The sequence below is a fragment of the Schistocerca piceifrons genome, chromosome 1, assembly GCF_021461385.2.
Source record: "Schistocerca piceifrons isolate TAMUIC-IGC-003096 chromosome 1, iqSchPice1.1, whole genome shotgun sequence".
Lineage (NCBI taxonomy): Eukaryota > Metazoa > Arthropoda > Insecta > Orthoptera > Acrididae > Schistocerca > Schistocerca piceifrons.
In genome coordinates this window covers 604,484,830-604,509,075 of record NC_060138.1, presented here as the reverse complement: position 1 = coordinate 604,509,075, position 24,246 = coordinate 604,484,830, and the positions used below count along the sequence as shown (strand labels likewise).

General features: G+C 40.8%; 1 protein-coding gene across 6 annotated transcripts in view; it reads right to left on the bottom strand.

The window, feature by feature from the left end:
* Window positions 1-24,246, bottom strand: part of LOC124803528 (spermine oxidase) — a 174,495-nt gene that overhangs the window by 14,416 nt on the left and 135,833 nt on the right. For 5 of the 6 annotated variants that reach the window (XM_047264680.1, XM_047264679.1, XM_047264683.1 and 2 more), the window contains 2 exons: window positions 9,722-9,845; window positions 4,567-4,673 (listed from right to left, as the gene is read on the bottom strand). In XM_047264680.1, coding sequence (XP_047120636.1) covers window positions 4,567-4,673; window positions 9,722-9,845 — 231 coding nt within the window. Of the gene's footprint in view, window positions 1-4,566; window positions 4,674-9,721; window positions 9,846-24,246 lie in introns of those variants that run through there. The other variant, XM_047264685.1, reaches the window with a different exon arrangement.

Sequence of the window (24,246 nt, the reverse complement as noted above, 5' to 3'; positions counted from 1 at the left end):
GGACTCTGTGCAGGCCAGTCCATTACAGGGATGTTATTGTCGTGTAACAACTCCACCACAGACCGTGCATTATAAACAGGTGCTCGATCATGTTGAAAGATGCAATCGCCATCCCTGAATTGCTCTTTAACAGTGGGAAACAAGAAGGTGCTTAAGACATCAATGTAGGCCTGTACTGGGATATTGTCATGCAAAACAACAAGGGTTGCACGACCACACCATAACACCACTGCCTCCGAATTTTACTGTTGGCACCACACACGTTGGTATATGACGCTCACCAGGCATTCAATATACCCACACCCTGCCATGACACAGCCACATTGTATACCGTGATTTGTCACTCCACACATTGTTTCTCCACAGTTCAATCATCCAATGTTTATGCTCCTTACACCAAGCGAGGCATCATTTGACATTTAGCAGCTTGATGAGTGGCTTATGAGGAGCTGCTTGACCATGAAATCCAAGTTTTCTCGCATCCCACCTAACTGTCATAGTACTTGCAGTAGATCCTGATGCAGTTTGGAATTCCTGTATGATGGTCTGGATAGATGTCTGCCTATTACACATTACAACTCTCTTCAACAGTTGGCAGTCTCTGCCAGTCACCAGAGGAGGTCGGTCTTTACACTTTTGTGTTGTACATGCCCCTTCACGTTTCCACTTCACTATCACATCAGAAACAATGGGCCTAGGGATGTTTAGGAGTGTGGAAATCTCATGTACCGACACACACAAAAGACACCCCATCATCTGACCATGTTCAGAGTCCGTGAGTTACGCAGAGCATCTCATTCTGCTCTCTCATGATGTCTAATGACTACTGAGGTTGCTGATATGGAGTAGTTGGCAGTAGGTGGCAGCACAATACACCTAATATGAAAAACGTGTTTTTGGGGGGGGGGGGGGGGTGGATACTTTTGATCGCATAGTGTAGATGTAGATTTTCTAGGAGTTAACAACAGATGGATATCAATGAGATTGGATGGTAGATCTGTGGATCCAGATGTGTGTGTCCAGTACTACCTTCCAGCAACTGGACATGGTTTTTTGTTCAAGGGATCTAAGGTAGCCTACAATTAAAAGAGAGACTATGTCAGTCAAAAATTTGGTATAGACTCTAGTAAGGACTTTATCAAGCTCTGGAACTTGGTACAGTTTCAGTGATTTCAGCTGGTTCTCAACAACACTAAAACTAATATCAAGATCCAGGGTTGCCACAGGTTCTGAAAATCAGGGAATATCATAGAATTTCAAAAATGTCAGGGAAATCAGGGGAATACCAGAGGAATTTGGAAAAAAAAACACTGGAAAAATCTCGTTTTTGTCTCAGTAAATGAAATGATTTGTTTACTGAGGTGTCATGCATCGTTGGTGGCTAGGTGCAGCTGAGTACGTGCACTGCTTCCCTTCTCCCTCATTCTTACTGCCTCTCCCCTTCCTACCATTTCCCTCGACTTGCAGTCAGTGCTGCCACCACATCTTGCCACTAGCCTGGCAGCTGCCAATGACAGGCAGGGAGGTGTGTGGAGTGATTTGTTTGGATCTGATTCTCAGAGACTGTAAACACAGTGGCTGGAGACAGTGGTTATGTGTGCACGAGTTGTGTCTGAACGATTGTGTGAATGTGTGTGTGCTCTCATTTTCTGACAAAAGCTATGGCTGAAAATCTAAATGTGAAAGTGTGATTTTCTTTTCTACATGTCTGTCTGTGGCTCATCAATCATCTTTACAGTGAGTTGCTACCTATCCTCATTGCACTAAACTCTCGCTAATATGGCCCTCAGTAGTCCGCACTCTCAGTAATCCGGCACACTTCCAGCTTCTAGTCGTTCAACCTGAAATGATGCCTACAATAATGAAATTTCATCTGCAACAATGTCGTTAGTTAATTATAATGTTCAACATTCCTGTACACTTTGAAATTGTGGCTTTCCTTATGGATCATTATCATGGCTTCTAAATGGAAACATGTTATGCTGGGCCTCAAGCAGAAACTCGAAATTAGGTATAAAGTGAACTGGGGTTTTTCACAAAAAACCAGTGTTGCCAGCAATGGTGTTGGACGAGCAACTATTTATGACCAAACTTCAGCAGAAAAGAGGTAATCATAAGCTCACAGGACAGTTACGATGAAACTGATGAAGAAGAGGACATAGGAGGATAGAATATGAGGATATCTCAAACTGCTGGTGATGAAGCTGGAGATGTCTTCCTGAAGTACATTATGCAACAATCAGAAACATGGCAGGACCTATGAAATGCTTGTAAGGCTATTGTGTGATAAAGCACACTACTGTCATGCATCATCATGGCGACAACTAAAACTTTGGAACACATTTCATAGTGAATGTCACGCGATACTAATATGTATGTACACACTCAAGGACTAAGTTTTCTGTAAAAATGATTGTATCTTTCAATTTGATAAAGTACACTCCCTATGTGTTCATACTAAATTTTAGACACTCTCAACAATCTGGCACTTCTGCTAATCCAGCACCCGTATGTGCGAGGAATGGCCAGTTTAGTAAGAGTCTAGAGTATTACTGATTTTCAGAGTATTTGAACAAGTTGTCTATTGCATGGATTGATCACTGTGGTCTCATTTCATCAGCATGCTGTCTGTGCCTCGTGAATAGCTGGTGACATGAGGCAATTTCTGTGATGGGCAAAAACCAAAGGCCATTTCTGTGGGTATCTGTAATGGATCTGCCTATCTGAAGCCATTCAGTTCCCACTAAAGTGCAGGCCCTGTCCATTGGACCTAGTCTTCCTGCAGGCTGGGTATGTTTGTGGGTAGCATAATGCAGCAGATTTTCATCGTTTTTCCATGGACCCAGGACTGTGGTGTTCCTCAGCAGGCCAGAGGCAATGACTAATGAATTTCAGGAATTGTGACTGTCTTACCACAAGCACATTGTACAGTGTGGCATTGTATAGACATTTTATTTGTTGTAGTGCATTTTGGCACTTCAAAAGCAGTTTATATTTTAGAAAGTATGAATAATAATAATAAGAAGAAGAAAATTTTGTCAGCTGCTGGTGGTTTGTATGCTGTGTACTCACACATTTCTCGAAAGAAGAATCACATAATACCTGTAAAATAGTAGATATAATACAGTGGGTAATAGCTGACAATAATGAACATAATATAACTACCATTTTATTGGTGGTCACCTACAGCGTTGGTTTACACAATTCTTCCCCACCTAATACACTTCTTTCAAGATGCTTACTTTTTTATGAGGTTATTTCTGAAATCAGTGAAGGTATTTTAAATCTGTCTTGTGACTCCAAGGAAATGGATATTTTTGTCACCAAGTGTGTTTTGTTTTATTGAAATAAAATAACATCCGAGGTCTTAATGAAACAAACGTACTATTTGGCTTGCTTTCTCCACTTAAAAACAGTTCATTACAAAATATTTTGATATTAGTATTTAAGATTTTTGCTCACATCAGTAAACACCATCTGCTTGCAAGTGTTTTTGGATATTTCCTTGTCTGCACTATTGTTTCTTGTACCATAACTGCAAAGACAGATTGTCAACTTACTCCTTAACTTATCCCTGAGATCTTAAAATTTGTCAGGGAAAAATGCTAAAACTTGTCTGGAAATCTGGGAAATATCAGGGAGTTTCACTTGGGGAAACTTGTGGCAATCCTGATATCACTATCCTTCACAGTGGTGCAAGAATGAAATCTGAGAAATATCCCAGGATTTTCATTTGTAAAGGAACATTTCAAAACCAAGTTGATCATTTTCACTTTTGCTTTGCTACCCTCAATTTCAGTCTCTGTCTCATTTGTGAGTCTGGACACTAACTTTGATACACTAGCAGCCTTTGCAAATGAGCAGAATTTATTTGAGATTTGTCAGATATTATTCAATAATATTGTCCAGTATAACATGCATTGCCATACTTCTCATTTTGACAGTTCATTACATTTGTAAATTAACATATTCCACATGATGGTGAGAGCTCGAGATTATAGTCCATAGAATATGCAAATAATTAAACAAGTAAAGTAAAAACAAGTTTTAGGAGTCACATTTTTTTGTGTAAAAGTCAGGTAGTATAGCTAATGTAGACATTTACTATATTAAATTTTACCAAGACCAATATGCATTTTCTCATAAATGCATTGACGATGCTGTGCTACATCTTGATCACAAAAGTCATTCAAACATGGGTCAATTTTCCTCTCAGTGATTAGTACCCTGTTAGGAATACTGATTAACAGCATTTGAACACCTAAGCTGGATGTGCATTTCACTGAGCAACACTAAATGACAACACACTGTCAATGATATACAAATGAACAGCTATCAAAACATGCAGAAGAGTTGAAAGAGGAAAGAATCTAGAGAATTAAAAAGTTATTTTAACTTGTGTTTAAAAATTTCACACATTTTTCATGATCACATGAAAAATTCTTTTTCGGTTTTAATATGTGTATTCATATAAAAGGCAAAATTTTTGTAGGTAATATGGAAATGCAGGAGAATAAATGGGTGTGAGGATATATACAATGAAGGAAATGCAATGCACAAATCTACCTGGTCTCATTAAGAATTCGGTCAGCCTCCCTCCAGCCTGTCTCTATTGCCCCATGAACAGTAGAGTAGTAGTGATCATGTGTGGCCTCTCCAGCAAACAGTAAAACCTGCACAGAAAGCATAAACGAAAACACAAAAAATCTCAAATATATGAAATATATATAAAAAATATATAAAATGCATATAAAATATTCAAATATTTGAAAGTCCATGATGCAATAACAACAATCTTATGAAAATGATAGACTGCTAATTGCCTTATAGAGGAGACTATGAGATAGAGAAAAGCACAACAAAAAGATTGCTATGTATACATTTAAGGTTTTGGACAAAAGACCTTCTGAAGTGGAAAACATACATACACTATGTGGTCAAAAGTATCTGGACACCTTCAAAAACACACATTTTTCATATTAGATGTATTGTACTGCCACCTGCTGCCAGGTATTACATATCAGCGACCTGAGTGGGGCACCCTGCAGAAATCATGGACTTTGAACATGATCAGGTGATTGGGTGTCACTTGGGTCATATGTCTGTACGCAAGATTTCCACACTCCTAAACATCCCTAGGTCCACTGTTTCTGATGTGACAATGAGGTGGAAATGTGAAGTGACACTTACAGCATAAAAAGTGTACATATCAACCTCGTCTGTTGACTGACGAGACTGCAGACAGTTGAAGAGGGTTGTAATGTGTAATAGGCAGACATCTATCCAGACCATCATACAGGAATTCAAAACTGCATCACGATCCACTGCAAGTTCTATGAAAGTTAGGTGGGAGGTGGGAAAATTTGGATTTCATGGCTGAGCAGCTGCTCATAAGCCACACATCACACCGGTAAATGCCAAACGACACCTTGCTTGATGTAAGGAGCATAAACATTGGACGATGGAACCATGGGAAAACATTGTGTGGAGTGACAAATCATGGTACACAATGTGGCGATCCAATGGTAGAGCGTGGATATGGCGAACGCCCGGTGAACATCACTTGGCAGCGTATGTAGTGCCAACAGTGAACTTCAGAGGCAGCGGTGTTATGGTGCAGTCATGTTTTTCATAGAGAGGGCTTGCACCCCTTGCTGTTTTGCATGGCACTGTCACAGCACAGGCCTACATTGATGTTTGAAGCACCTTCTTGCTTCCCACTGTTGATGAGCAATTAGGGGATGGCAATTGCATTGTTCAACATGATCGAGCAACTGTTCATAATGCTCGGCCTGTGACAGAGTGGTTACACGATAATAACATCCCTGTAATGGACTAGCCTGCACAGAGTCCTGACCTGAATCCTATAGAACATGTTTAGGATGTTTTGGAATGCCGACTTCATGCCAGGCCTCACCGACCAACATCAATACCTCTCCTCAGTGCAGCACTCCATGAAGAATGGGCTGCCCCAAGAAACCTTCCAGCACCTGATTGAACATATGCCTGTGACATTGGAAGCTTTCATCAAAGCTAAGAGTGGGCCAACACCACATTCAGTGCAGCACTCCATGAAGAATGGGCTGCCCCAAGAAACCTTCCAGCACCTGATTGAACATATGCCTGTGACATTGGAAGCTTTCATCAAAGCTAAGAGTGGGCCAACACCACATTGAATTCCAGCGTTACCAATGGAGGGCGCCACAAACTTGTAAGTAATTTTCAGCCAGGTGTCCAGATACTTTTGACACTCACTCTCTCTCTCTCTCTCTCTCTCTCTCTCTCTCTCTCTCTCTCTCCACCTCTCTCTCCACACACACACACACACACACACACAGAGTCTCTGGCTGGTCACAGCAGCCATAGACAGTTGTCACATGTGTGTGAGCTGTGCTTTTGTGAATGTGTGTGTGTTTTCTACTTTGGAAAAAGGGCTTTCGCTGAAAAGCTTAAATGTACAACAATCTTTTCATTCTGCTTGTCTGTGACTCAATGTCTCCTCTATATGGTGAGTAACAATCCATCCTTTTCATATTACTATTATAAAATATCCAGTTTTGCATATGAGGCTACACCATATTTAAGTGTAACTGACACTAAAATATACACTCTTCTTTATATTTTTAATATAAAAATCAAATGAAACTCTGAAACAATGTGAATATTTCAAAACAATTTTCAGAATGAATACATGTCACACTATCTACCAAGTGACTTCTATATAGTGAATATTTTAGAACTTTTGATATTTTGCAACAGTTCCTTGCAATTGCCCATAGAATCTTAAGGTGCATATAATGAGCATTGTAATCACTGATTAAATACAAACACTCCTTTTATGTTGGCAAAGGAAGGAAAGAAAATAAGGTAACAGGTTAATTTTCCTTGCCTTACTATGGAGAGATGATATAGTGGAGGTGTTGAGTGTTAAGTAAGAAGGAAAACACAAACTGCACTGACAACATGTTGGAGACACATTGAATAATCAGATCTTCTGGCATTGTTCGATATTTTGAAGACATGACTCACTGCTATCTTCAGGTGCTCCCTGAGGCTCAGGGGGCACCTGAGGAAGACAGCGAGTCACTCCATCAAAATATCGAGCAAGAACAACACGAACAGAGGGGAGAAGAGACAATTATTCAACATGTCAACACATGACTGCGAAAGTCTGAAGAATTACAGTTGGAGGTTGTTCTGGATTATTTTGTGATTATCTTAGTACAAGGAACACATGGTCTCCAGTGGTTTATTACAGAGTAATAATTTAATTATGGTTTATTCAGTTTGTTACCCCAATTACCTTTGTCTTTGTGAAAATAGCCTCTTAACAGTGACAATGTCTATAATATGCAATTATCAAAACAAACAACACAAATCACAGAGTAAGATGGCAAGCCTTGGATTGATCACATACTTTGTGTAGTGGTTGCTGTTGTTTCAGGAACAAGTCCAGAATTGCAACATTGTGTCACCCTTCCATTGCATTCAGTGAACTCCTCACACAAAGTGCATATTTGCTGACCCTTCATAAACCTATCCATATTCCTCTTTACTGCAATGTAAAACGAACACTACTGTAATAACAAACCCAAGACAGAACAAAGTAGTGCTGAATGATATCTTGGGGGCAAAGAGTACACTAGGCGTCACTGTTGTCAGCAGTGAATACTGTAAGTGAGTGCAGCACGTTTGTTTCCAAACAAGGCACACATTGTATACTGTTGATATATTTTGAATCCAATACAGATATAAAGATTAATGGGGGTAAGAAATCAAACTAAATGCTATTACTCTGTAACAAGTCACTGGATACCATATGTCTCATACAACAAAATACTCAGAAAGTATCAAAATTTTGTCATTTGAGTTTGGATTCACCCTGTGCACAAGAGCCTGAACATATAAAATCTAAGAATATTTATAAGTTCATAAGTTGAACTTTTGTATTCTAGATTTGATTTATGACCCTACCTACCAACCACTCAACACCTACACAGATCAGTGAGGGATCATATTTACTTACTCCATTATGCATATCTATCGATATTTTGCTGTCCATGGGGATATATATTGAGATTTTAACACAAAGCCAATAAATATATTTCTATAAGTAACTTTCCTTTAATTTCGTTACAAAGAAAGACGTTAGGTTTGTCTTACTTGGGCGGACAAAAACAGTCTGATAGTAACATCAGAGTAGGATAGGAGAGACTGGACAGAGCAAAATTTTACAGATAACCATAGGCTGAAAATACACCATTGTGGGTTTCATCTATAAAACAACAGCCAATCAATGTCAAATGCTTGGAAGTCTGTCCAGTATGTGAACATGTTTGAATATATCTAGCAGTGGGTTTTTTTCTGACTAAGTTATCAGCATATATTCATAACTATTAGTCCATCATCAGAAACAAACAGAAAACCAGTAGCTTTTTTCCCCACCAATCAGCTAACACACTACTCAGAAGCCTTCTGATATAATTATTTATAAATAACAAATAACAACATCAATTCTGTAATTAATTTATAGTGTAATTCACAAGTGATTATAACATCTTCTGTCCTTCATACTCTGTAACTCATCTGACATGTGAAAAGTCTCCCTTTCCCAACAGTCTTTGCAGAAAATACCATCGAATAGCGCATGCATGTGCTAAAAAGTGACTTCCAAAACTGTTCAAAAGTCACAAAGAGAAGCACGTAGCATGCAGGGAATATTGATCCAGCATGATAATGTTGCCTTCTCACATAGTGAGCAAAACCATGAATATATCTTGATGTTTCTGAATTCCAGAGACTCCTGCGTCTACCATACAGTCAAAATTTAGCACTATTAGATTCCCTTCTGTTCTCAAATAGACAATAAATTATTAAAGGCCACCAATTAAAGTCCAAAAAAGAAGCTGTGCCTACCTACAACTTGTTTGTGAACAATGTAGCAAAATGCATATTGGTGAGTTTTCATTAAATAATTTTAAAGAATTAGTGGGAACAACTTCACAGAAGTACTTTGAGAAGGTTTGAAGTTATTGGAATATAAGTAATTTGCATTACATTCTCCAGCTTTCAGTGAGAACCTTTCATCTTTAAATTAATCAAGAGTAGCCGCACGGGACAGCCGTGCGGTCTGAGGTGCCTTGTCATGGTTCGGGTGGCTCCCACCTTCGGAGGTTTGAGTCCTCCCTTGGACATAGGTGTGTGTGTGTGTGTGTGTTGTTCTTAGTGTAAGTTAGTTTAAGTTAGATTAAGTAGTGAGTAAGCCTAGGAACTGATGACCTCAGCAGTTTGGTCCCATAGTCCTTACCACAAATTTCCAAATTTAATCAAGAGTAATATGATGAATCCTTACAGTTTGTTTTGTTTCTGAAGTGCTTAAATAACTACAAGAAAGACAATTTCATTTAAGCATAGTAAATTAGTTACCACAGTTTATGCAATATGATTCTGCTGTTGGACAAGGCTGGTGTCAGAGCTATTGGTGAAGATGAAGACTGTATGTGAGATAACATGATACAACAACTCTGGTTGGCTGTCAAGCCTAAGAGAGGTTGGTTATTATTTATGAATACAATAAATAGAAACAGTCCCTTTGGATACAACTCAAGCTTTTTGTTGTGGTGTAAAAAAGTTCCTTAATATACTCTATGAGTTACACACAATAATAAAAATTTAAAATAATAACTAAGAACACCCTATACAAGTTAGTATGCTCTCTTACCTGATTTCCACCAGTGTTGGATATTGGTTTTGCCAGACTAGCAGCATTTGTGCCATATCTTTCTGTATCCAAACTTCGGAAACTGTAGGACCCACGAAAATGGGGATTTGCTGTCCAACTTGATCTATTCAACAACAATGTATGGTATGACAATCTGAATTATGATAGAGAAAATGGACTGAAGAACAAAGACATCTATTCATAGTATTCTAAGAAAAACTGCTCCTTTTTAGCATATTATACACTATTTGATCAAAATTATCCGCACACCTGGCTGAAAATGAGTTACAAGTGCATGGCAACCTCCATTGGTAATGCTCAAATTCAATATGATGTTAACCCAGCCCTAGCCTTGATGACAGCTTCTGCTCTCACAGGTATACACTAAGTCAGGTGCTGGAAGGTTTCTTGGGGAATGGCAGCCCATTCTTCACAGAGTGCTGCACTGAGGAGAGGCATCAATGTCAGTCGGTGAGGCCCGGTATGAAGTCAGCATTCCAAAACATCCCAAAGGTGTTCTATAGGATTCAGGTCAGGACTCTGTGCAATCCAGTCCATTACAAGGATGTACTGTCATGTAACAACTCCATCACAGGCTGTGCATTATGAACAGGTGCTCAATCATGTTGAAAGATGCAATGACCATCCCCAAATTGTTCTTAAACAGTGGGAAGCAAGAAGGTCCTTAAAACATCAATGTAGCCCTGTGCTGTGATAATGCCATGCAAAACAACAAAGGGTGCAAGCCACCTCCACGAAAAACATGATCATACCATAACACCACCGCCTCTGAATTTTGCTGTTGGCACTACACAAGCTGGCAGATGATATTCACTGGGCATTCGCCATAACTGCACCCTGAAATGGGATAGCCACATTGTGTACCATTATTCATTACTCCACGCAACATTTTTCCACTGTTCAATCATATAATGCTTATGCTCCTTACACCAAGCGAGGTGTCATTTGGCATTTACTGGCTTGATGTGCGGTTTTTGAACAGCCACTTGACCACGAAATCCAAGTTTTCTCACCTCCTGCTAATCTATCATGGCATTTGCAGTGGATCCTGATGTAGTTTGGAATTCCTGTGTGATGGTCTGGATAGATGTCTGCCTACTACACATTATGGCCGTCTTCAACTGTTGGCAGTGTCTGTCAGTCAACAGATGAGGTCGGCCTGTACACTTTTGTGCTGTACATGTCCCTTCACACTTCCATTTCACTATCACATTGGAAACAGTGGACCTAGGGATGTTTAGGAGTGTGGAAATCTCACGTACAGATGTATGACACAAGTTACACCCAATCACATGACCACGTTTGAAGTCAGTGACCTCTGCAGAGTGCCGCATTCTGCTCTCTCACGATGTCTAATGACTATTGAGGTCACTGATATGGAGTACCTGGCAGTAGGTGGCAGCACAATGCACCTAATATGAAAAATGTACATTTTTGTAGGTGTACGGGTACTTTTGATCACATAGTGTATATGGTAGAAAGGACATATGCAAAATAATGTGTGAAAGTAATAAACACAAAAGATTTGTAGTGATAAAAGAAGTCATAAAATATTTTGGTGTAATGCATAGCAAATGAATACACACTTATATAATTACAGAATTTATTGTATATCAAATATTAATACAACTCAAATCACCAGGTCTGCCTGTCCAGTAAAAATTTAAAGTCCAAAAGAAATTAAGTGAAGTACAAGAAACTGACACTGGATATTCCAGACATTCAATTTCTATCACAAGATGCAATCAGTGACAGTCATAGTAATTTGAGCAAGTTCAGAGTGTTACACACAACATAGACCATGACAGCATAGATATCATGAGGAAATGTTTCAGAGTCTTTCACCTTTTGTTGAGCACTACCAACAAAGTCCCTTGGCATTACACCAGATGAGACAATGAACTCTGAGAACCCAGTAGAGTGTAGAGATGATGTAATCAGAACTAAGCAGCAGAGGCAGTGAGAAGGTGGTCGTGCAGCACAGCTAGTGATGATCTGTTTCAGGAAGCTGCTTCAAGAGAAATTGATTTCTGTTTACTCTGTGACTGGTTATTTTGGCATTTTCATATTCCCCAGGCAGCGAACTTCTGTGGCTGATAGTCATTTGGTGGAGTTCCCACAGCTTACAACAGAGCTATACAGAGTTCACTATCAATACATCTTCACCCACTGATAGAAAAGATAAAAGGTCCCCCTTCCCCCAAAGACACAAGGTAAGGCTGAAATACTACTTGTTGTCTTGCAAGTGACCAGTGTGGCATTGTGCCTGGAGGTACTGTTATTTGTGTGGCTGGTGGCAATTTTGTGCACTGTGGTCACTACTGGTGCTAGTGTTGATTCATCTTCTGTCAGGGTTCATGATGGATCTGATGTGTTAGCTTTCACCATTTCCAAGCCTGGACACGTGAAATAGTCCCACTTTTCTGAAGCTGATGGGATGGTATTGGGTTGAGTGGTGATGGTGGTGGTAATGGTGGATTTTACACTGTTGCTAGAAATGACATTGAGTTCTAGGCATGGAAACTCTTCAAAGGTACAGCTGCTTGATGTATTGCCAAATCACTCTTGTCTGGGTTTATACAGTGGTCATTGCCGTACCCTGGACCTTGATGATGGTGCCTGGGAACCAACAAGGTTTACTTCCATACCCACAAATGAGGACTGTATCTTGTTCTCTGAAGACATACTGGACTCATGGTGATGGCTGATGTTCATCCAGCTGTAGAAACTAAAGTCCTGTCCTCAGTTGTCTATCATGAAGCAATTCTGCTGGGCTTTTTCCATCAGAGTTTGTAGTATAGTAAGTACTTAGAAACATGGCCAATGATATTCTTCAGTTCTTCAGTGGATGAAACGGGTCATGTGTGCCTTTAACCTCCTCACCAGACATTCTGATGTACTGTTGGAAGGGGAATGCAATGGAACAGATGGAAAATGCTGTATGACTTGAGGGTACAGACGCTTGAAAAGGTCTGGCATGAGAATTGGAGTCCAGTGTCAGAAACAATGATCTTCAAAAGGTGTTATATTAAAGATATATGGGCTAAAACTTGAGCAGCAGCTTCTGCTGGTGTGGACATCTGTATCATACAGAGGAAATGTGAACACGTATCCATCACATTACAACAATCATACTGTTCACCGTGCATGACTGCACAAGTTCTGCATTCAACAGTTATGGCACTGTTAGTTAGGTAAGCCCATCCTCAATGGCAAGGTCATACCACGTAACATGAGAAGTTTTTAACTGTCTGAGGACAAAACCCACATAACAAGCAAAATCACACCAGTTTCTAATTGTTGTGGGTCTGGTGCAAGATATGTTCAATATGCTGTCCACAATTTCCTGCCACAAGTTGAAATCAAGAAACAGCATGTTCCACAGCAGACTGGAGCGTCTCTGGCATCAAGTTCAGAATGTGTTGCCCAATGTGTGCCTTCAATTCAGCTATTTTGTAATTGGAGCACTGAGCACATCTTTCAGACAATCCCACAGCCAGATGTCACATGGATTAAGATCAGGTGATCAGGATGACTGGGCTGCAGGGAAATGATGGCTGATAATTGTAGCATTTCCAAAATCCCTCTTCAGCAGCACTTGAGTTATGCATTATGCCACTGGCTGAGCAATATATGGAGGACTGCCAGCTTGCATAAAAATGATTACACTGTTGATGGATTTGAACAACATTGGTTTGCAAGACTCACAAAACATTTGACAGTACAGGTAACAAGACCTTTGGGACTCATCTGCTTGAAAAAATATGGCTTTGCCATATATGATGCCAATGATGATGTCTTCTCCAGTTATCAGCTGAGTCAAGGTGTCATTCTGTGGCAATGTTTCAACAAGTTTCCTGCTTGTTACCTTCAAGTGAAGTGTTGGGTTTGTGTTCTGTCCGGTTCTTTATAGTCACTTGACCACTGCCTCGAATGCATCAGCAGCATTAATTATGTGCCTCCGGAAGGGGCATTGTGGCCCACGGTGGGAAGGAGTCATGGCCAGTGGTCCTGGGGACTCCCTGAGTGCTGGTGGTTGCAGGCATTGTGTCCTGGTGGGGCCTGTCTATTTCATCCACTGCCTTCACTGGTTTCACATCGGAGCATTCTTGTCATATTTTATTATCACTGCAACCCATGCAATACTAAGATGGAAACTGCTATCTCAGTTGACAAGGTTGTCATGGACTTGTATCTCAACAGCCTCTTTAAAGACTGCATCCCAAAACCCACTCACCCCACACAGTATCTTTGTTTGTGCAAAATCAAACATATGGTTTTCCTTGAGACCACGTTCTGCCACAGCCAATTTGATCTAGGCAAACATTCCTTACATATTCTGAGCAGTGCTGTGATATACATCACTGCATCTGGCTGATGTTCTGTTTGCCACACTTGCAGCTGTTTCTGAGGACTCTAGGTGTCTGTATGCCTAGTTTATCCTTCGCTGAGCCCGGCATAGTCTTGATTTTGGCTGATGAGTGGAAGATAGTTTCAATATTGCTCTTTTCTAATATCCTGGCAAACTTTGCTGTGGATGGTTCCATATGTCTTCCCTCTCCTTCTCGTTCAGTTGGAAAGCATGTCTTACCTGCACCTCACAATAGCCATTCTTGCAAACAATGTTTCTCAAGTACTGCAGTTCAGCAGGTAGATTTTCTTTGTCACACATATCTTATGCTCTGCGCACCAAGGTGGTGAGTGCAGATTTATGCTGTGCTGGGTGGTAGCAACTACTGGCATTATGGTACAGGTCTGTGTGTGTCTTCTTCCTGTAAACAGAAGTACATAATGTGCGTCAGTCTTCTTCTTTATCATAATGTCGAGGAAAGGCAGACAGCCATTTCCTTCCACTTCCATGGTGAATTTAATATTGTTTTATATGCTGTTGAAGTGATAAGAAATTCTTGTACATTTTCTTTGCCATGTGGCCAAATCACGAACATGTTGTCCATCGTCCAAGTAGTAGTAGAGCACCTTTGGTTTCAGGCATGCCATTTTGAGAGCCATTTCTTCAAAGTGTTCCCTGTATAGGTTTGCAATACATGGCATCAGGAGAGAACCTATCTATCTGTTGGTAGAATTTACCACCACATTGGAAGTATGTGGTGTGGCGATGAGTGTGCGGCAGAACAGTTTCACTGTGTCTTCATCAAAGTGGCCCCTTAGTGATGTCAAGGAGTCCTCAAGATGTGCCTGTATGAAGAGGGACATGACATCAAAGCTGACCAGGATGTCACCTTTGTCGAGACATGTCCCTCAAAGTATCTTCACAAACTCCGTCAAATTTGCAAATTTCCCTCCTGCTCTCTTCAGCAGTGTGAGAGAGAAGCTCGCAGTTGGCCTGCTTGATGCTACTGATGATCTCCCATTTAGGTAATGTAGTTGGAACCAGTGCAAAATTTAATCCTTTTGACAGCATGGATGTTTTTGCCTTGTCCAGTTCCTTTCCAGTTAAATTGATAATGGTCTTCAAAACCTTTGTATTGGCGTTCTGCACTTGAGCCAATGGAACTTGTCTTGTTGTTTTATGGTGGCTTTGCATTTACAGAGTTCACTGGTTGTGAATGAATTACCATCTACCCACTCCTATGAGCATGGTGAGATTTTGGATGCCAGTTCCAAGTGTCATGCGAGTAAAGTGAAAACTTTTGTCAAGTTCAAACCTCGTGATGTATATGTGCTCGTGCATCAATACTCAGCCAGCAAGCTGTAAAATGCGTTTTGTCATTGTCATGTTGAGGTGATGTCGCAGGTGAGTGAACTGCAGCAGTACTTCCTTGTCCTGACATCACTGAAGGAAGGCTAGTCTGCTGAGCAGATTTGCCTTCTTGTTACAAAGTTTCTGCAGCATCTTGAAGCTGCACTGTATCTCCTCTCTGTAGAAGTGTGCTATATGCAAATTCAGACTTTCTCAGTGAATGTTGATGATGAAGTCTTCTCGGGTTCTCTGCTGAGTCAAGGTGTCATTTTGTGGCAACTAATCAAGAAGTTTTCTGCTTGCATCTTCAGATGAAGTGTTTGGTTCATGTCCTATCTGGTTCTTTATAGCCACTGGACTGAAGGCTCCTTTGCATCATCTGCACCGGCAGTACGCAATTCGGTGCCTCCAGAAGGGATGTCGCAGCCCACAGAGGAGGCAGTTGTGGCTGGTGGTTGTGGGGGCTCTCTGCATGCTGGTGGGTGCGGGTGTCACAGCCCGATGGAGCCTGTCAATCCATCTGTTGCCTTCACTGGTTTCGCATCGGAGTGTTCTTGTCATATTTTTGTTATTGCTGCAACCCATGTGGTGCTAAGATGGAAATCGCTATCCCGATTGACAAGGTTGTCATGGACGCACATCTCCACAGCCTCTTTAAAGGCCAAATCTCAGAACCTGTTCACCCCACACAGCAGCTTTGTTTGTTCAAAATCAAATAAATGGTATTCCTTGAGACTGTGTTGCACCACTGCAGATACCTCCATTTGGCCTAAGCAAACACTGCTTATGTATTCTGAGTAGTGCTGTGATATACATCACTGCATCTGCCCAATGTTCTGTTTGCGACACTTGCAACTGATGCTGTAGACTCCAGATGTCTGTATTCCTAGTTTATCCTTCACTGAGCCCAGCATATTTTTGATTTTGGCCAATGAGCGAAAGTAATGCATTTGACATTCCTTTGGTATGCTGGGCCGTCCATGGCAGAGATTGACAGGATATTAGAAAAGACCAACATTGAAACCATCTTTTGCAGCACTGCTCAGAACATTCACCTAGTCCAAATGGAGAAATCTGTGGTGGCGGAACACAGTCTCAAGGCAAACCATATGTTTGATTTTGAACAAAGCTGCTGTGCAGGTTAGCGGGTTCTGGGATTTGATCATTAAACATGATGTGAAAATAAGGATCCATAACAACCTTGTCAAATGAGACAGTGATTTCAAACTTAGCACTGCATGAGATGCAATGATAACAAAAATATGACAAGACTACTCCGATGCAAAACTGGCAAGGCATGAGACAGAATGGACAGGCCCCACCAGGACATGACATCTGCAACTGCTAGCATGCAGGGAGCCCCCACCACCACTGGCCGACACCTTCCCCCCCCCCCCCCCCCCCCCCGCCACCCCATGTGGCACAGGCCACAACACCCCTTCTGGAGGGTCGTGGTTGGCGCAGGTGATGCAGAGGAGCCTGCAGTCCAGCAGCTATAAAGAAATGGACAGAACAAGAACCCGACCCTTCTCCTGAAGATGAAAAGAAGGAAACTTCTTGAAATGCTGACACAGAATAGTGCTTTGACTTTACTGATAACCTGAGAAGACTTCATTATCAAGATACACTGAGAAAGTCTAAATTTTCAATTAAGTGATACTGTCAACCTGCAGCACACAGACACCTTTGCAGAATTATGTGTTACCAGTTCGCACACATTCAGATTTTTTGGTGCCCTTATTCTGCAATTCTGTGTATTGGCATGTCCTTGGAGATGGAAATTGGCTTAGTTTGTCCACAGAATATTCAGTAACCTTTCATAGTCCACTTCCATGATAGCAAGAAATCCCACAGTGAACATTTGTACTGCTGGCAGGTCAGCAGGAAGCAACTTCTAAATATGGGTGGTTTTGTGTGAATACCAATGCATGATGTTTTGTAGGTACATGATGCTTTCAGGCATGTCCAATGTTTGGGCAATTCCCTGTGCACTGTACATTTGTACACCACTGCCCAGCCCTTCCTGGAATGCCATGGCCATATCTTTGACAAACGTTGGATCACCTGCTTTCCTCTCTCTGCCACATTGCACTTCAAAAGAACTTGGCTTTTTCAATTTTGTAACAATCTTCTCCAGCCCCTTAGCAGACATTGGACTAATGCTTTTTTTCATACCCTTGGGTGTCTAGAACTTCTGCAGGGCTACTGGCACACAGTCGCCATTCTTGTAACAGAGCTTTACCAGTAGCACATGATCCTTCATGGATCAGTCATGTTGAGTATCTTTGATGCAAACTGAGTAACAGGTGGCTGGTGCACATCTATTGGTGGACATATTCTGATGCTTACAGTGCCATCTACTGCGCAAATTTTTGTCAAGCTATTTTTTTTCTTCTTTTTTTCCCTTGACATTTCTCCTGTGTCCAAAATATGCCGTTTGAATTTAATGTCATTCTGAGCAGTTTTTCTCTTTCTACAGCATTTTGAAACTGTAACTTTAATTATGGAAACCATGCATATCAGTGTGGAAGTTGTTTGCAACTGGATACGCTTCAGTGTCCATGATGGAGGAGCGCTAATACCTCTGACTTAGATCTTCTGGAATAATCAGCTGGCCAATTTCTGCAGTTGCAGACAGAAAAGTACACCTTGGCACACTCTAAGCTGGTCCCAGAGGGAGAACAGGCTTTTGGCAGCCTGCTGTGTTTCTTGAAACCATGATGGTCACTCACTGCATGAATAACAGCAAATACGTGATACAAGATGGCCTATAGACGTCACATCTGCTATTTATGCAGCTGTCTGCAGAAGATCTGTTAGGCATGTTGGGGGTTGGTTGTCTATTTGCCAACAGATCTGAGAGGAGGCATTAAATACCTCATTTGGACCCAAAGGTAACCAGGGTAAAGTGTTTGCATTGGCATAGTGATCTATAAATCTATAACATACATTGTCTCATATTGGTACTTACTGAGGAGCAAGGGCCAACACTGTACACAATTGGCAGTGCATTCTGGATGTAGTAATCATGTGCAAATAGTGCCAACTGTGAACTGTGGTTGGTGACCAACTCAAATTACTACTGAACAGATACTTGTGGTTCTTCTGTGTGCCATAGATGATTGAGAGAGGCTATTTATCAACATGTATGTAGTTTTGTAGAAAACAGAATTGAAATGCATACACAATTGGATGTTCAGATCCATTGTGTTGTGCGATGAGGCAATATTGTTTCAATTCCCTACTTGGGGTATCCATTACCAGGATGAGAGGGAACTCAACAAGCAACCACAGTTTGTACTAGACACTATTAGAGACCAGAGAATGCCTCCTTACTTTGAGAAGTCCACTCAAAAGTAGCTTTCTAGAATCTGTTCAAAGCTGCAGATATCATGGTGGCATTTTGAATGAAGCATTAAAAATTATTTATTTTATCAAGTATTGACTGAAGTTCTTTCAGATTGCTCAGTTCCAGTGTTTTCTGTACAGCTGGTACATCTGCTTCTGTTGGTCTCACTCCACCTTTTCCTGTAATACACCCTAAGTACTATATTTATGGCTGAAAAATGAATAACTTTGGAGGTTGCAATGAAGGCCTGTTAGGCCCAGCAGTGTAAAAACTCATTGCAGGCCAAATAAGTGTTCTTCTTCATCAGTTTGTTGGTTTATTCAAAATAATTTTATCACTAGGTAATGCTCCACAGTAACTGTTCCTTGAACCTTTGAAATATTGCTCGGTTGCTTGTGACACAAAATGATACCCCACAGTATTGGTATAATCCAAATGGCATATTGATTACCATAAAACTTTGAAACACTGCATCAATGGGAATCTGGAAGTACACTCCAAAAGGTTGATCTTTGGGTAGCAAAGCTCATATGCAAGGAGAGAAAATAATGCTTTGGACTGTGATAGTGAGAGATATCTGTTACAGCTTGGCATTTTTGTGGCTTTGAAGTCCTCACAAATGCGAAGAGATCCATATGGTTTATGGACTAAAATGATGGAAGATAACCAGAGACTTGATGGAACTTGGTGAAGAGTGTCCCTTGTCATGAGACAATTGAGTAAGTTCCATGTGGACTCCATGATGGTGAGTAATTGATCTTTACATGACAAAGGCATACCATATGCCTAAAACTGGAATTGGTGCTTGGCCATAACCAAGCAAAGGCTTTGTACATACCAGGACAGAGGCAACAATATTGCTGTAGCACCAGTATCTGGTTGAAACTGTGCCCAGTATCCAGTAACGTGGAGGTGCATACACAGACATTTGTCATGGACCCCACCCTGCATTGTACAGACAATGAAGACTTCCTTGCAGTCCATGCTCCGGCACTGTGACATATGGTAAAAATGTGGTATGTCCAACCATAATCTGTGCAGACAGCTCTGCAGTATAGTGGCAGAAGCACCCAGAGCAAGAAGGAATCATGGCCTGTGATGGATGGCTCAGTGAACATGACATCAGACACTAGGCTGATTGTGTTATTTCAAATGACCATACAAAAGGTACCACTACTTCCCAGCCAGGACCTGGTAATCTGAGGGCACCAATCTGAAGTTGATGGCCAACTGTGGCTTCAACCAATCTGTATCTAATGAGGCTGTCTGCATAAGATTTAACACAACAATCTACTTTGCAAGTGAATTTGCAGTGTTGGGTAATGCCTTGGAGTTCAGTGTCCAATTGTAAGTGTGGCATCATCCGGAGATCACGGTGCCATATCAAAGTTGGCAACATGAATTGATACCAGACATTAGTAACAGTTCACTGTGAATCCACAACAATATATGCCTCCTGAAGACCATGCCTCCCTGTTAATGGTACAAAGTTAATGTTATCTTAAAAAAGCAACACCGTTTCCCTTTGATTTGTGTTATCTTCCATTCTTTAGATGCTTTAGCTTTTGCTGTTTATTTTGTCTGTGTATTGTTGTCTTCCATTAGTTGTAAGCTGTTACACATTAAAATAAACTCTGCACAAACAGGCTTATTTTCATGCTTTATTTACTGCACCTGAGCGCAGGTTATAGGCACAGATGCATAAATCTGTTTTTCAGTGTATTGGCAGAGATTTGTTTGGTGGTGTCGTGTATAACAGCAAACTTTGATGTTACCAGCATAGTGTTAGGGTGGTGCAGTCAAACAATCTATGCATCAGTTTCAGTATTTATAGTTTTCTGGAGGGGACAATTGGGTGGTATGGAAATTCCAAATTGAAGTGATATTCAGAGGGAAAGGCCTTTTAGATATTGTCAATGCCATTGTCATTAAGCCCCCACAGGAGAAAGAAGCTGAAGTAAAAACATGGCTGGAAAAGGACACAGAAGCACAGAAACTTATTGTGATGTGGATGGAGATGGCACCATTCACTCATTTACTTTCATGTACGGTGTCAGCCAGCATGTGGACAAAACTGAAGGCAGCGTATGAAAAAGAGTCCGCAGTGGGTATTCACCTACTTCAGCAAAAGTTTTTCTCACTCCAACTTGGTGATGACTCAGTGGTTATAGTTATGCTGGAAATAGAAGAAATCAACATGAACCTGAAGCAAGCAAGTGAACCACTTTCAGATAAAATGATAATAATAAAAGTGTTAATGTCATTACCTGAGCGATGTAAACATTTTCATTCAGCATGGAAGTCAATCCCCTTTGAGAAGCAAACATTTATACGTTAACTTCAAGATAGCTCATTGAGGAAGAAAGAAACAATCAGTCCGGTCGGCTGGAGGTAGCTTTGGCTAGTGTAAGCAGGCAGCAAAGAATTACCTGTTATGCTTGTAGTAAAGTTCAAAGAACTGAAAAGTAAAGTGAAGAGAGAAATGAGCAGCTGCAATTATTGCAAGAAAAGAAGTCACGTGAAGTCAGATTGCAGGCAGTTGAAATCAAAGGAAGGCAAAAAGCTCAAGATGTAAATGCCTTTATGTGTATGAATCAATTAGTTGACCTAGAAGATGATTGGATTATGGATACAGGTGCTAGTGAGCAAATGTGCAACAAGAGAGAACTGTTTATGAAACTGGACAGTATGCAAAGCTCAATGGAAGTTACTGTGGGTAATAGTAAACTGTATGCATGAAAGAGAGTTAAATTTATCAAAACAGTACTTAGTGGAGCACTTTTTGTGCCTGAATTGAAATAAATATGTTTTCTGTAGGAACTGTATTAGACAAACATATGTGATTAGTATCAAACAAGGAACAATCTGAATTCTAGAACAGTTAAGGTGAAGTTCATGCATTATCCAAACATGTCAACAAATTGTATCATATGTTGTTTTCAGTAAATGGAGCACAATCAGGACTGTCAGTGGTTACTTTGATATGTGTGGATGAAACACACACTGCAGTTGACAGTAACAACACTAGTGAGCTTTCATCAGTCAATATTGATAGGGGCCTGGTCAATTTGTCTAAATGTGTTGAAATCTTGAGTGTCTGTCATAAAAATTGTGCCATCAGAGCATTATGCATGTGAGACAGTTTTTGTCACATAAAGGTGTGAGCTTCATTGACAACTTCGTCACTTGTGAAGAATGTTTGGCAGGTAAACAACATTGCTTGCCTTTCCCTGTTGGTCATGAGCTAATGCCCCACTTGACCTGGTTCATGCAGACTTCCGTGGACTCACAGAGATGCATTCGCTTGGAGGAGTAAAATATTTTTTTGCTGTTGAAAGATGACTGCTTTGGTTATTGCAAAGTATTCTTTATGAAACAGAAAAGGAAGTTAAAGATTTGATTAGGAATTTTATTGAAAAAACTGAGAGAGAAACTGGACTGAAAATTAAATTATGGCATAACCCATCAAAGAAGCATTGTGTGCACACCACAACAAAATGGAAGAACTGAAAGAGAAGTGTGCACCATGGTTAAGTAGCTCGTTCAATGATTTCAGGAATGCCCAAACATTTCTGGGCTGAAGGTGTTGGCATGGTGGCTTACATACTAAATCGAACTGGTCCAAGTTGTGCAAAAGGTAAAACTCCTTTTGAAGCTTATTATCCCAGAGAATTACCCTTAGCAGATTTGAAAATATTTGGAACTCGTATGTCTGCCCTTGTGCCCAAAGAAAAGAGACTGATACTAGATCCCAGAAACAAGATGGTTTATTTATGTGTTATGGTAATGATGTGAAGGGGTACAGAATATTTATACCTAACACAAAGAGAACTGACATGCATCAAGGCATAATTTTCTTGCCACCAGCAGAATATGAAAGGGAGAAGAAAACTGATGACCATGTAAAAGAATCAGATACTATATGTTGTGATAAAGAGAACATAGATAAAGCTTTAGACTCAAAGGAACAGAAAGAAGAAATGAGGACTGAGATTGTGGAAGAAAATAAAAGTCATCCTGGAGAAGAAAAAGAAGTCAGTGAAGATAGTGAAAAAAAGATACTTTTTTTTTTGAGGATGCAGAGGAAACTATGGTTTTTGATCTACATCTACATCTACATCTACATTTATACTCCACAAGCCACCCAACGGCGTGTGGTGGAGGGCACTTTACGTGCCACTGTCATTACCTCCCTTTCCTGTTCCAGTTGCATATGGTTCGCGGGAAGAACGACTGTCTGAAAGCCTCCATGCGTGCTCTAATCTCTCTAATTTTACATTCGTGATCTCCTCGGGAGGTATAAGTAGGGGGAAGCAATATATTCGATACCTCATCCAGAAACGCACCCTCTCAAAACCTGGCGAGCAAGCTACACCGCGATGCAGAGTGCCTCTCTTGCAGAGTCTGCCACTTGAGTTTGTTAAACATCTCCGTAACGCTATCATGGTTACCAAATAACCCTGTGATGAAACGTGCCGCTCTTCTTTGGATCTTCTCTATCTCCTCCGTCAACCCGATCTGGTACGGATCCCACACTGATGAGCAATGCTCAAGTATAGGTCGAACGAGTGTTTTGTAAGCCACCTCCTTTGTTGATGGACTACATTTTCTAAGGACTCTCCCAATGAATCTCAACCTGGTACCTGCCTTACCAACAATTAATTTTGTATGATCATTCCACTTCAAATCGCTCCGCACGCATACTCCCAGATATTTTACAGGAGTAACTGCTACCAGTGTTTGTTCTGCTATCATATAACCATACAATAAAGGGTCCTTCTTTCTATGTATTCGCAATACATTACATTTGTCTATGTTAAGGGTCAGTTGCCACTCCCTGCACCAAGTGCCTATCCGCTGCAGATCTTCCTGCATTTCACTACAATTTTCTAATGCTGCAACTTCTCTGTATACTACAGCATCATCCGCGAAAAGCTGCATGGAACTTCTGACACTATCTACTAGGTCATTTATATATATTGTGAAAAGCAATGGCCCCATAACACTCCCCTGTGGCACGCCAGAGGTTACTTTAACGTCTGTGGACGTCTCTCCATTGATAACAACATGCTGTGTTCTGTTTGCTAAAAACTCTTCAATCCAGCCACACAGCTGCTCTGATATTCCATAGGCTCTTACTTTGTTTATCAGGCGACAGTGCGGAACTGTATCGAGCACCTTCCGGAAGTCAAGAAAAATAGCATCTACCTGGGAGCCTGTATCTAATATTTTCTGGGTCTCATGAACAAATAAAGCGAGTTCGGTCTCACACGATCACTGTTTCCAGAATCCATGTTGATTCCTACATAGTAGATTCTGAGTTTCCAAAAACAACATGATACTCGAGCAAAAAACATGTTCTAAAATTCTACAACAGATCGACGTCAGAGATATAGGTCTATAGTTTTGCGCATCTGCTCGACGACCCTTCTTGAAGACTGGGACTACCTGTGC